This window comes from Lagenorhynchus albirostris, chromosome 8 (assembly GCF_949774975.1).
Source record: "Lagenorhynchus albirostris chromosome 8, mLagAlb1.1, whole genome shotgun sequence".
Classification (NCBI taxonomy): Eukaryota; Metazoa; Chordata; class Mammalia; order Artiodactyla; family Delphinidae; genus Lagenorhynchus; species Lagenorhynchus albirostris.
Window position 1 is genome coordinate 15,748,019 of NC_083102.1, and position 13,178 is coordinate 15,761,196.

The following is a 13,178-nucleotide window of genomic DNA, read 5'->3' on the forward strand; positions in this document are numbered from 1 at the left end:
TAATTTTAATGAGCAGAAGGAAAGTTTTTCAAATAAAGCCTTTCCTTTTTACTGTCCTCTGCTTCATTGTAGATACTGGCTGTGCATTAGCATACAGCTAATATTGTCAAAGTTAGATGGCATGTGGTAGAATTTGAGAACATGAAATTACAGGTACAACCTAGAATCCTAAAATGCTAGTGCTAAAACAGACCATAGCAGCCTACCAAAACCTCATCACTTAACAGATAAAGAAACTGAATCTATGGAATTATTTTTGCCATAAATGTTACTCATATGAACAATAATTAAGTAAATAGTAATGCTATTGCTGGTGGTATTTAGACTGCTTACAGCATGTATTACAGTAGGATTTTAAAATACACCCATGTCCAGAAATGTTAATATTTGATAAAATGGAAAAAAGCAATAAAACTTAATGGCATTGCTTTGTGGCAATAAAACCACTTGTAAAAACTTGTATAGAAAAATATGCCTTGAATGATGGTGCCGCTGCAAATTTCTTAAGTAAAATTTTTCATTTGGGGGACTAGGGTAGGGTGTCAGAGAGGGAAAATATCCCATGTGAGATAGTTCAATTGAGGGAATTTAGTACAGGGGACTAGTTACAGGATGTTAGAAGAACCGAAAAGAGGTAACCCATAGATAGCAATCCATGGATTAGCAACTGCAGAAATTCTCTGCCACCTCCAGGACTGGTGGGACAAAGGGAAAGGACAGTGTTATCAGCATTCAGGAGCCAGGGCCATTCAGCAGTGGTGGGACCTTGGACAAGTGGTCATTGATGGGCTGTGCAGTGAGGGTCATCGGGCAGGAGCTGGGACTCCAGAGAAGGGAATCAGACCACAAGAGTTGAGGTCATTGCTGGGGCTGCCTGTCTGTGCTGGGACCGTAGAGACAGGGTGGCCTGGGAAGAGTGCTTGCCAGTGGGAAATGGAAACAGAGGAGAAACAGCCACTGCCAGAGACACTGCTTGAAAAAAGAGAGCTAAGGAGAAATATATACTTGCGCTCTCCTCTCTTTCTACTGGCTAATTTTTATATTAATATTTATGTTTCTTGCTCCTAGTCCTTTAATACATCTGGGCTTAATATTTGTGTATGATGTGAGGTAGAATACTGATTTTATTTTTCTCCATTTTATTTTATTTATTTATTTTTTTGTGGTACGCAGGCCTCTCACTGTTGTGGCCTCTCTCGTTGCGGAGCACAGGCTCCGGACGCGCAGGCTCAGCGGCCATGGCTCACGGGCCCAGCCGCTCCGCGGCATGTGGGATCTTCCCGGACCGGGGCACGAACCCACGTCCCCTGCATCGGCAGGCGGACTCCCAACCACTGTGCCACCAGGGAAGCCCCCTATGTCTTTTCTTATGCAAACACCTTTATTTGAATTGTATCTTTGAATATTACATGACTCAATATTCAATAAGGATAATCTATTGTTATGTTTTCAAAATATTCTCAGCCATTTGTGAACCTTTATTCTTTGAAATTAATTATAGAATCAGTTTGACAAGATTCTTCAAAATAGTATTTCTCATATTCACTTGGAATTACATTGAATTTATGTATTAATTTGGAGGAAATTCACATCATTAGAGTATTAAATTGTCCCATCCATGGCTATGGCGTGGTTCTCCATTTCTTTAAGGTTTATGTCTCCAGTAGTTTAAAACTTCTCTGCATAAAAGTTTTATTGCTTTATTTTTGTTGATATTATAGATGACATCCTATTTTTTATTATATTTTTACTTAGTTATTGCTAGAGATGGGGAGCACTTCATTTTTTTATGTTGATAGTGTACCTTTCTTACAAGGTTTAATTTTTGGCCTGTGAATTTTCTTGGACTTTTGATGTATGGGATGATATTAGTGGAAATATTACAAGGTTTGCTTTCTTTCTTCCATGGCTTTTTCCTCCAGTTTTATTTCCTTGACTTATTATGTTGGTCAAGACCTCCAATACTATGTTGAAAACTTTTGTTACTAGTGGATCATCTTGTCCCTTGAAAGGAATGCTTTGAATTTTCTTTATTCCAAATAATGTTTTCCCTAAGGATTTTGATAGATGACCTTTATCAGATAAATAAATTGTGTTCGATTCCTAGTTTTCTAACAATTGACCCTAAAAGGCACTGAACTTTATTATTTTTTCTGCATCTTTTGGGATGATAATGTGGTTTATCTCACTTAAACCACAGTATGGTGAAATTATAATAATGTGTTTTTTATTTTATTTTTATTGAGGTATAGTTAATTTACAATGTTGTGTTAGTTTCAAGTGTACAGCAGAGTGTTTCAGTTATACATATATATGTATACAAATATATTCTTTTTCAGATTCTTTTCCATTTTAGGTTATTACAAGATAATGAGTATAGTTCATTGTGCTATACAGTAGGTCCTTGTTGTTTACCTGTTTTATATATAGTTTGAGTAGTAATCTCAAACTCCTAATTTATCACCCCTCCCCGGCCCCCCACCTCCGCTATCCCTTTGGTAACCGTAAGTTTGTTTTCTGTGTCTGTGAGTCTATTTCTGTTTTGTAAGTAAGTTCGTTTTGTACCATTTTTTTAAGATGCCACAAGTAAGTGCTATCATATGATATTTGTCTTTCTCTGACATTTCACTTAATATGATAACCTGTAGGTCCATCCATGTTGTTGCAAATGGAATTATTTCATTCTTTGTTATTTTCTGATGTTGAAGTATTCTTAATTCTTGCAAACCCGTAATGGATCACAATTTAGTTTTTACGTAACAGACCAGTAAAAGCAATTAGCTATTTTTTTTAAATGATTTTGGTATGTGTGATTATAAATATAATTTAGGTTAAAAGTTTGTTTTCTGCTGCTGCCCTTATCTGGTTTTGTTATTTCAGAAGCCATAGCATCATTTTCTAAAACAAGTTTTATTAGACACTGTCTTTCTATAAAACTTGGGTAGAATTACTTGTAAAACATCTAAGTCTACTTGGCACATTTTGGGGTTGGGGGTGGAATGAGTAATGTTTTTGAAAACTTTCAATTTTTAAAACCAGTCTAATCTATCCAATTTCTGTATTTATTACACCAAATTTTGCAAATTATATTTTTTCCAGAAATTTATCTAGGTTTTCCAGTTTATTAACATATAGATCTTTATAACATTCTTGTATGACTTTTAAACTCTATTATATCTTATCCTCTCTTGTTTTATTTTTTAATAAAACAAAATAGTTTTCCATTTTTTGTTATTTGGTTTTACAAGACCACCTTGTTCGTCTTGAAAAAAAAAACCAAAAAAACCCAGATTTCGGTATTGTTGATTATCTCTGTTATTTACTGTCCATGTCACTGATCGCTGCCTTGGGCCTTTTGTTACAGGACTGGGACTGGGAGTCAGGGGCCTGCAGCAGTCAGGAGAAAGGAGGGGTTGGAAGACTTGCCCTTATTTCTGTTCTGATTTCCCAATCCAGGGTTGTCTGTCCTGTCATCTGACAGCAAGTGGAATAAGGACTTGAGTAGTAAGAAGGAGGATGAGACTTAGATGGAGAATAGTATTCCGGGGAGGAGCATAGTGCAGAAAGTCAGAAAACCTCACACCAGGGACTTCTCTGGTGGTCCAGTGGTTAAAACTTCGCCTTCCGTTGCCGGGGTTGTGGGTTCGATACCTGGTCAGGGAGCTAAGATCCTATACGCCTTGCAGCCAAAAAACCGAAACGTAAAACAGAAGCAATATTGTAACAAATTCAATTAAAACTTTTTAAAAAATGGTCCACATCAAAGAAATCTTAAAAAAAAAAAAAAAGAAAGAAAACCTCACACCTTAACTGTGGACTGAAAGAAAGTTGTTATAATGACTTTAGGACAATAAATGGCAATGGATGCACTTAGTTCAGGGGCTGTCTCTGTTTTCCTCCTAAGTCATATACTACCAGAAAGGCAATATTTGAAGTTTTCACAAGAGTATAATACATGCTAGGTTGAACAGACAATTGAATATCTGTCATTAATACACCAATGTATTCTTATCAGTAAATGACTCATTCTAGCAAATTCTGGGGATGATTATGGTTATTAGGGCCTGTGCCTTATAGGATGTTAAGTCTAGATTAATCTGAATGATGAAAAATAACTATTTCTAGTAAGAATTTTAAAAAATTACCTTTAACTTGTTCCAAAAGTAAGTGTTTTTGTGCTAACAATAATAGAACTGTCTTTATTCTGAGAAGCTAATTACTATAATTCCTCTTGTGCCTGTTCAGTGATCCTGGACTGATTCTGAAATGCCAGTGGAACAGCCACTGACAGCTATTTACCTCTGTTAATTGTGTTTGCTGTTAATCTATCACCGAGGCTGAGAATATGGCTTAAATGTTCTCTGTAGTACTGTGGAAGCCTTCTGATACTGAAGGGTTCGAAAGTATTTAAGCAGTTTTCAGTCCTGTCAAACCCAGAGGAATAAGTTCATACTTAGCAGGTTCTGCATTTTTATCTGTCATTAGGCCTAGTCAAGACTGGGGGAAAAGAGAAGAAAATGGTATTTCCTCCATGGATGAAGGGATACAGTATGGTCAGATAAATATTGCCCTGAGAAGTGCTTGCTGAAGGCAAGGGAAATATTTTGGAAAAGTTCGGGAGATGAGGTAGTGGCTCAAGTCCATAGATTAACTTAAATGAGTCATTTAAGTGCAGCCAGAAAGACCTTAATCTGAGTAACAGAGGATCGGGAAATAGGCCGGAAAGAATTTTAGTAAATTCTCGCCTCATTCTCCTCTCCCTCCTTGTCCTACTAATTGAATAAAATTGTATATAAAATTCACAACTGAGTGCTTTTTAACATCAAAGGTGTTCAATAATGAAGTATGTTCTTTACTTTTCAGTTTTTATTCTACTTTCTTTCCTCCTTTCTGTCCCTTTGTGTTCCTTTTCTCTTTGCATTCATACATAATCAGGTTTCTGTTGTTCAGATTAATGCAAGTGCAAAAGTAGTTCAAAGTATCAGATAAACACAACTATCTGGGAACCAAATTAGTGGAAATTAACTTCACAAATCTCAGTTAACAAAGTTTTTTCCTGTAGGTTTTTCTTTTTAAGTCAATCTTTTAGATTTTGAGCTAGAGTTAGTATTAACTTCTTTTAAAAGTTTGTTTACTTCATTAAAAATTGATACTCAAAATGTATTATAATAAAGCCTTACTGAACAACTGTTAGCAGTATCTACTAAAGTTAAAAAAAAAACTTACGGCATAGCAATTGTACTCATCTTACGTACCACGAGAGGGGATGTATCCACCAAGAGACAGACACAAGAAAGTTTATATCATTAATAGCCCCAAACTGGAAACAGCCAGATGTTTACCAGCAGAAGAGTAGGTAAATACACTTTTCTATTACTCAAAAATAATGATGAGCAAAAGATGTCAGACACAAAAGAGTACATATTGTATGATTCATCTTATATGAAGTTCAGTTTCAAACAAATTGAATCTATGGTATAGAAGTCAGAATAGTGGTTACTGATTGGTTGGTGAGAGGAGTGTAAATAGATTGGGCAGGGACACATGGAAACCTTCTGGTTGCTATAAACTGCCTAAAGCCTGATCTGGATGGAGATTTACATATGTGTATAAAAATGTCCCTCAAACTGTATAAGACAATTTGGGCGCTATCTGTATGCATAACCAAACATATTGTCTGATTTTAGTTCATCCCTAAAAGGATAAGTGATACTAAAATATATATTAAAAAAATTTTTTTTTTTTTTACTAAGGCAGAGAAATTATGCTACTTTGTTGCAGAATTTTAATGTTGGGTTGACTTTTCATTTTGTGGCTACTGTAGTGAACTGAGCTCTTACTGTCTTTGATTTTGATCCTCAAAGCTGCTTTACTCTAAAGAATGTTTTCAATTGAGGATTATTATTTTGCATTTCATTGATCTTACACAGATTTGAAGTAGTTTGAGGAGGGTTTAGGTAAAAAGGAAAAGCTTGCCTGAAGTCTGAAAAATTTTCTAAGGATGGGTTGCATATTTAAATATAATATATTTAATATACAATATATAACTATATATTATAATTATAAATATATTTATATAGTAAGTGTAGTATGGAAGCTGTCTTAAACCATGTATTTTATCTTTTTATATTCTTTATTCTATGTACATTGGTTATTTAATGGGAGTAGATAACACAAAAAGCTTTTGTATTAAACTAACGATTAAGTTAAGGCTGAAAATACATAAAAGCAAAAAATGGCTATCAGTGAGGATCTGTGATCAAGCCATCAAAATTAAGATATTTCAGTTTATGTGTATTAATGATTTATCCAAGGTTTCCCACTTTACTCATGGCCAACAGCTTTCAGTAAGTATTTTTCAAAGGCCTTTTGATTATAGGCAGTGGGCTTGGGCTTTCTAGGTTTCCTGAGTAACTCTTAAGTACTAACCTCTCGCTTCCTTTTGCCTCTTGTCTTTGTAGGCTGCCCTGCAAGTCGGGGGCCACGGAGAAAGGCTGCACCAGTGTCGGGAGGTCATGCTGCTAACTTACAAATCCATCCCCATGCAAGTGGATGGGGAGCCCTGTAGGTTGGCCCCGGCTATGATTCGGATCTCGTTGAGGAATCAGGCCAACATGGTACAGAAGAGCAAGAGAAGGACGTCCATGCCTTTACTCAATGAGTGAGTCTGCCCTTGCCCACCTTGGTGAACATGGAGACCGTGGAGAGGAGGGCACTGCGCATGTGCATGAGCAGGGGCCTCCCTGTGCTGGGAAAGGAGACGAGTCCAGGAGACTCAGCAGCTCCTTGGTCTCCCGCACATATTTCTTCTTCGTGTTTACTATACGGTGACCACACCCTTCTTTCAGAAGTTATTGCTGTATGATGTGTTAGAGTGATGATGCTTTTCCACTGACCACTTGAGTATATACTTACTGGGACCAGCAGAAAATCACCGAGTGATTCAGGGTCGTAAAACGTGTCCTGTCGAACGTGTTCTTTTTTGTTTAAGAAGGCGTGCTGATGGCCTCCTCTTTTCCCTGGTCACTTGGAGAGTTGGTTTCTCCAGGTGCAGGAGGTCGGCAGAGCTGGCTTTGGCTCCCCTCTCTCCACATCGTATCCCCTTCTGCCCTTTCCCAATGCTCCCATTTTGGGGTCCTGCGTACTCTGATGCTTCAACTCAATTTTGCCATCCTGGGTGGCATCCTATTGTCTAGATGAAACTTGACCCACGACTCAATGCCTAAACAAAAGGTATCCCTCCTGGACCCTTTCCTTTCTTGGGTGTTTTGATAAACTGATTTGGACAAGGTGATAAATGACTAGATATTTTGAGTGCATTTTATAGAGTCCCTTAATCTAATTTCGATTGAAATGTCTTTTTGAGGTTGGAGAAAGGGATGGAGAAAGATGGGGATTTGGGGTATCTTTTAGAGTATCTTTCATATATCACGCACCTATGGCTGACCTGACTCAAGGTAAGGACGTTTTAGGGTTCAGCCTTGGGCCATTCTTCTGTCAGAGCGAGGGTCCCTCCAAGGTGCTCCTCTATTTGTGGCCTGTGATGCATGGTTACCTATTTGTACTGAATGGCTGGCTTCCTCTAGTGCCTGTGAAGGAAGGGCATGCTTTGCCATGTATTTATTGAGTCCATGTGACAAGTACAGAAGTGCCTAGAATGAACCGATGACACAGGTGTTATCACTCACTGCCAAAGCTTCACCTGTCTTTCTGAGATGGCAGATTTGAAGAACAGCGTTCGACAGGGCTCGTGACGTGTTTCAGTTTTTAGTGTCTCTGCTTCTAAGCTTGAAGCTGGGGTGAGGGATCTTCTCTCCTCTGCATCCTCCTTTTCCAGAGTCAATCTGGGCTCCCCCGGCACTTTTCCTAGATCGTTCTCCAGAGGGCTTGTTTAGTTGCCTTTTTCATTTTGTTTACATTTTGCAGCTAGTGAAACTCTTAGCTCATTTCTGCGGCTTTCTCTGTCCTCTGCCTTTACCACTATTAGGTTGAATATACACTTTGTGAGTTTCAGGCAGTGTGTCAGCAACAGTATATGGTTGATCGTATTCTCTCTTGAAACATTAGAGTTAAGCCATGAACTATTGGTTTAAGGGAAAGTTCTGAGCTACTAAGTGAAAAGCCCTCTCTGAGATAGTCCACGTTGTTTTGGATCACTTGTAGATCGTTTGTTAACAGAGCTAAAAATTCTTAATATCTACAGGCAAACAGCTCCCACTTTCATGCCTGGTGCTTCTACGCTTAATAACCTTATGAGACATGAAACTGTTTTCGGGTGTTTACTTTCAAACAGTTTTTGCCCTTGAGAAAGAATTTGTATTTGCTCAGAAACTGTATTAAGAATTTATTTGGGCTTTCTTCTCATATAAAAACAAATGGAAAGAGTTGTTTTCTTTTTGTACACATGGCACATATGACAGAGGATGTGACTTCATAGATTTAGCCGGGAGGGTGTTCGAGAAGCAGCCTCGGGCTTCCCTGGTGGCGCAGTGGTTGAGAGTCCGCCTGCCGATGCAGGGGACGCGGGTTCGTGCCCCGGTCCGGGAAGATCCCACATGCCGCGGAGCGGCTGGGCCCGTGCACCATGGCCGCTGAGCCTGCGCGTCCGGAGCCTGTGCTCCGCAACGGGAGAGGCCCCAACAGTGAGAGGCCCATGTACGGCAAAAAAAAAAAAAAAAAAAAAAAAGCAGCAGCCTCAACTCAAAAATGCAGTTATTTCCCACCAGGGGGCAATGGTGTCTCCATCCAAGCAGCCTCAGGCCGTAGGAAAGACTTGCGTGAAATGCCAGTAATAATATTCTGTCCATTTCTTAAAAGGACACATATAAATCTTAAAGATTAGCCAAGATCTTTATTACAATTTATTATTAAAATTATCATTCAACACATTTTTAGAAAATCTCTCACCACTACTCTTTTTCACTCTCTGTAATTAGATTGCTTCTTTCTATTTCAGTAGAAATCTTTGTTTGGAAATCTAACTTCTTCCACTGGATTTCCAAGTGGAGTTTCCAGTTTAAGGGCGGCCTGGCCACTAATATCTTCTTAAAAGTTTTCTTCCACCTTCTGAGCCCTCCAAGCTTTTCTCTGTTTAGGCCACAGTGTGCAAAGTTCACTATTGCAGCCAAGGCAGAAAGAGATAATTGAAAGATAATTCTTTCTTCCTTCTTCCCTTCCTTTATTTTTTCCGTCCTTCTTTCCCTTTTTTTCCTTTCTCTCTTTCTTACTTTTTACTGTTTCTTCATCATTTGCATGCCTTCTTTTTGAAGAAAGAGAGCTGTTTTAGTTTAAAAACTTGTGTGTATCTGTGTTAGGGGGAAGGGAGTCAGAAAGGGGTAGCTTTTCAATTCATCTTAAGGACTTATCCTCCTTTCACATAGCATGTTAACATGAACATTTGAGATTTTAGGGCTGTGGCCCCCTTTTCTGCTGAAATGCTGGTGTTCCTCATAGATTTGCCTCTTCTCTGGGAAATCACATCTGCAGCACAAGTTCCCTCTATGACGGATAAGCTAGTGTGTCTCAGATCTGTGTCTTCAGCCCAGGCTTTCTTCTAAGAACTGAAGACTCATACCCAGATATCTTAGTTGACATCTTTATCTGCATATCTCATAGTCACCTCCACTTTTACACGTCCCCTGCGTTGTTTGAACTCTTCCTTCTGTTTATTTCCCACACCTTTAACTCTCACACCATCTTTCCCCTCTGCTAGTCACACAGCCTTAGCTGCGGAGCCGTATTCATTACTTCTCGTCAGCATTGCTAAAATCTGCTCAGTTCATTTCCTTGTTTCCAACGTTGCTGCCCTTCACACTGTGTCTTTTCCGATAGACTGGTTAGAATGATCTTTCTAAAAATGTAAAACCTATATCCCTTGGCTTTACCGACCTTTTTGATCATCGCCTTGGTCCTCTCCTTCCTGTGCTCCAGAGCGTATTGCTATTTCTGGAGCAGTACGGCCTGTCTCGTGTATCATTATATTTTTGCCCTCCTCACGTGCTTTCATCTGCTAGCCCTTGCTCAAGTTCAAACTCCATCGAAATATCACTTTCCCTAAGAATCCTTTTCTATCCGCTTCTAGATATTAAGTACACCACTCAGCGCTCCTATAGTATTCTCGTCACTTCTCTCACACCATTTATCAAAACCAGTGTAATTATTGGTTTGCTTGTCTCCCCTGCTCTGTGGGGAGACCCCAGGGTTTTCCTCATGGGGTCGCCAGTGCCTGCTAGTGTGTCTGAGACTTACGGTTACATGTTGAACAAAGGACTAGCACATGGATCGGTTCTGTAATGTCCTATCTGTTACGTTTCTCAGAAATTGTTTCTAAAGTAACATAAATCTAAAACCTCGTGAATATAAAAATAATACAGAGAATGTCTTGGTCACATTTTATGGCAGAAGTGGAAGATATATACTTAAGAATTTCAAGATCTGGTGCACATGGATGGCTGGAAGAATTCCCATGAGAAACAGCTAACTAGGAAGCTTTCATGATGCCAGTGGATCTTCATGTAGCAAAAAGGAAAACAATTTTTCCTAAAATAATTTCTTGGTTTATGATCCTATTTGCTGTTACTATATATAAACTGAAAGGCTAGGCCCGTTACGTTCACTCTCCCCTCCCCTCTCCACCCCATTGGTACAGGAGAGTATGTCATTTATGGCTTATGAATGTACTTGAAATAGGACTCCAATAAATTTCTTCCCCCCTAAAAGTAATAGAGCAGATTTGTTTAGGTTCATGTTCATGTACTAGTAACATGATAGCCAGATAAATTTGATTATGTTCTCTATTTGAAAGTCACTTTTGAGGGAGATCAGACATTCTACATTACTCAGGTGCATAGGAAGATCTCAGCCTGAGTTCACTAGCAATTAAGACAACATTGTTAAGGGTGATTGTATTATCCAGGGGCAAGACTTCTAGTTGGCAAACCTTGGGCAACCAACTTCCAGCATCCTGGGCTGCTGAGAAGTATCGTTGGTTATAACTGATAGCCCGTTCAGGATGACAAGGAGTTAATTCATGGGTGGCTTTATATGAGAATTTATGTACCCCGTGGAAAAGAGGGATGGGGGGGTACGTCTACTGCAGTTATAGTGAAACTGTTCAAATGGTCGAAGAGAGTGAAGAGAATAATGATGTAACAGTGACAGGAAATTTGGGGTTTAGTTTCTTCAGTTCCACATTTTCTCTTTTCTGGTAGCCATCGAAGACCCTCTCCTTTACAAAAGAAAGGAGAGCAGAGAGAAGTCTATGGTTTCACTCGTCTACCAAGAATATGAGTGGAATTACAGCATCACTGTGATAAAATCAGGCTTTCTTGGTATTACCTTGGGATTTCTTAGAAAGCCTTCTCTGTTTAACTGAAGGAAGTTAAAGTTTTTGTCGAGTCGCTCTTTTGAAGACGGTTGTCCTTTGACATGAATATTCCAACAAAGCCCTGGAATCATGAGGACTATGTTAAAGGATTCAGTTTACCTTGATTCTGCTCTGAGTTGACTGTGCAAGCCTACCACCCGTGTGTGTGTGCGTGTGCGCGCGCGTGTGTGCGTGTGCGCGTGTGCGCGTGTGTGTGCGTGTGTGCGTGCGCGCGCGCAGAGATGGATGCCCAGTGAGACCTAGAGCCGGAGAGGACCGCGGTAACCCTCTGCCCCGCAGCCCCGTGCAGCATCCGCGCTCCTCCAGCATCTGCCAGTGCCCCGCCTCGTGCTCCAGTCTGTGGCTTGCCTGAGAGCCGGCCCTGCCATGTGTCCTGTTGGCTTCGTCGCTATCACTGGCTTTTTGATTATTTCCGTGGCTGGCTTGATTTTCTTTTTCTTTTCATTTACTGTTTGGTGATGCGCTCATTTAATTTCTGTTTAAATTTTGTGTGTCTCTCTTTCTCTCTCCTGGCTTGTTTCCCTGTCTGTCCACGCTGTTTTGCTGACTGTCTTCGCTGCTCATTCCCTGCTGCCTCTAGTGTCCATCAGGTGCAAGCTGCGGACCTGCGGAGAGTGTCTGCCCCCCCAGGCTCCTTCACCATGTGAGTACAAAGCCGTCCCGTTTTTACATTGTGTCTCTCACCTTCATCTCCTCCTCAGGGACAGACCACCTGCACCCTCTCCCTTCACAGGTCCGCTTCTCAGACAGAGAAGCACCTCACTGTAACTGTCTGCTTTAGCCCTTCTTTGATTTGAGATGCAGCTGTGAAATTCTTTGTGTTCTATCTGTCTCAGTCCTCTGAGTTCACAGTTTAATTTTTTGATTAGGTACTTTAGGGTCCAGAGTTTCATGGGGTTGTATAAAATTCCATACTAAGCATTGGTTTCTGTGGAAAGTCTGTAAACCCATTAGACCATTCCATTATCTATGGCTCAGAGATGACCTTGAAGAAGCTCCCGCTGCACTTGATTCTGTGGACGGACCCCAGAAATTATGCGTGGAGCTTTGATTGTAGGTACGTGCATCTGTGGATTTTTCTGGGTTGAGGAATCCATAGTTGTAATAAAAGATCAATAACCCAAAGTTGTTAATGAGTTAGCAAAGTGCAGTTTGTACATAGTAGTTTGTACTTAACACACTCTGTGCTTTTATATTTTTCTGGTGAAAAACAGAAAGAAAATGTTTTTTAGCGCTTCACTTCAGGACGTTTTTTATGCTGTTGCCTCTGTCTTGCCCTTCTTTCTTTTCTCCATCTTACATATACTTTTGTTATGTTTCAGGTACTGTTACAGGTGCTTTACACAGGTTAACTAACTTACTCCCCCAACCACCTTATTGCCATACGTGGTATTATTATCTCCATGTTATACATGAGGAATCTGATGCACAGAGAAGTTGAGTAATTAGACGAAGGTCACACAGCTAATAAGTGGTAGACTGGAATTCATACTCCCGCAGCCTGGTTTCAAAATTCATGCTCATAACAATTTATAATCTGCCGCTTTTCATCTATCAGTGTCCTATGTATTTCTCAGGGCCCAGCTGAATAACTGCCTTTTCTAAGAATTGTACCTTGATTCTTGCTGGCAGAACTAGTTACATCCTCATTGGAGTTCACTATTTATACTACTATTGTACTTACTATAGTTCTCAAGGTATAATCGATCGGTACTAATTATATTAGCTGTATATCTGTGTGTGTCCCACACTACACTTAGGCCACTTGAAATCATTTGCAGTATCTTCTTAT

At 39.7% G+C, this 13,178-nt stretch overlaps 1 protein-coding gene across 2 annotated transcripts in view; it reads left to right on the forward strand.

Moving 5' to 3' along the window:
• The window catches only part of DGKI (diacylglycerol kinase iota), a 447,808-nt gene that overhangs the window by 292,837 nt on the left and 141,793 nt on the right, over positions 1-13,178 (forward strand). Inside the window, exons 20-21 of one of the 2 annotated variants that reach the window (XM_060155951.1) lie at positions 6,462-6,661; positions 11,967-12,029. In XM_060155951.1, coding sequence (XP_060011934.1) covers positions 6,462-6,661; positions 11,967-12,029 — 263 coding nt within the window. The remainder of the gene's footprint in view (positions 1-6,461; positions 6,662-11,966; positions 12,030-13,178) is intronic. The other variant, XM_060155952.1, reaches the window with a different exon arrangement.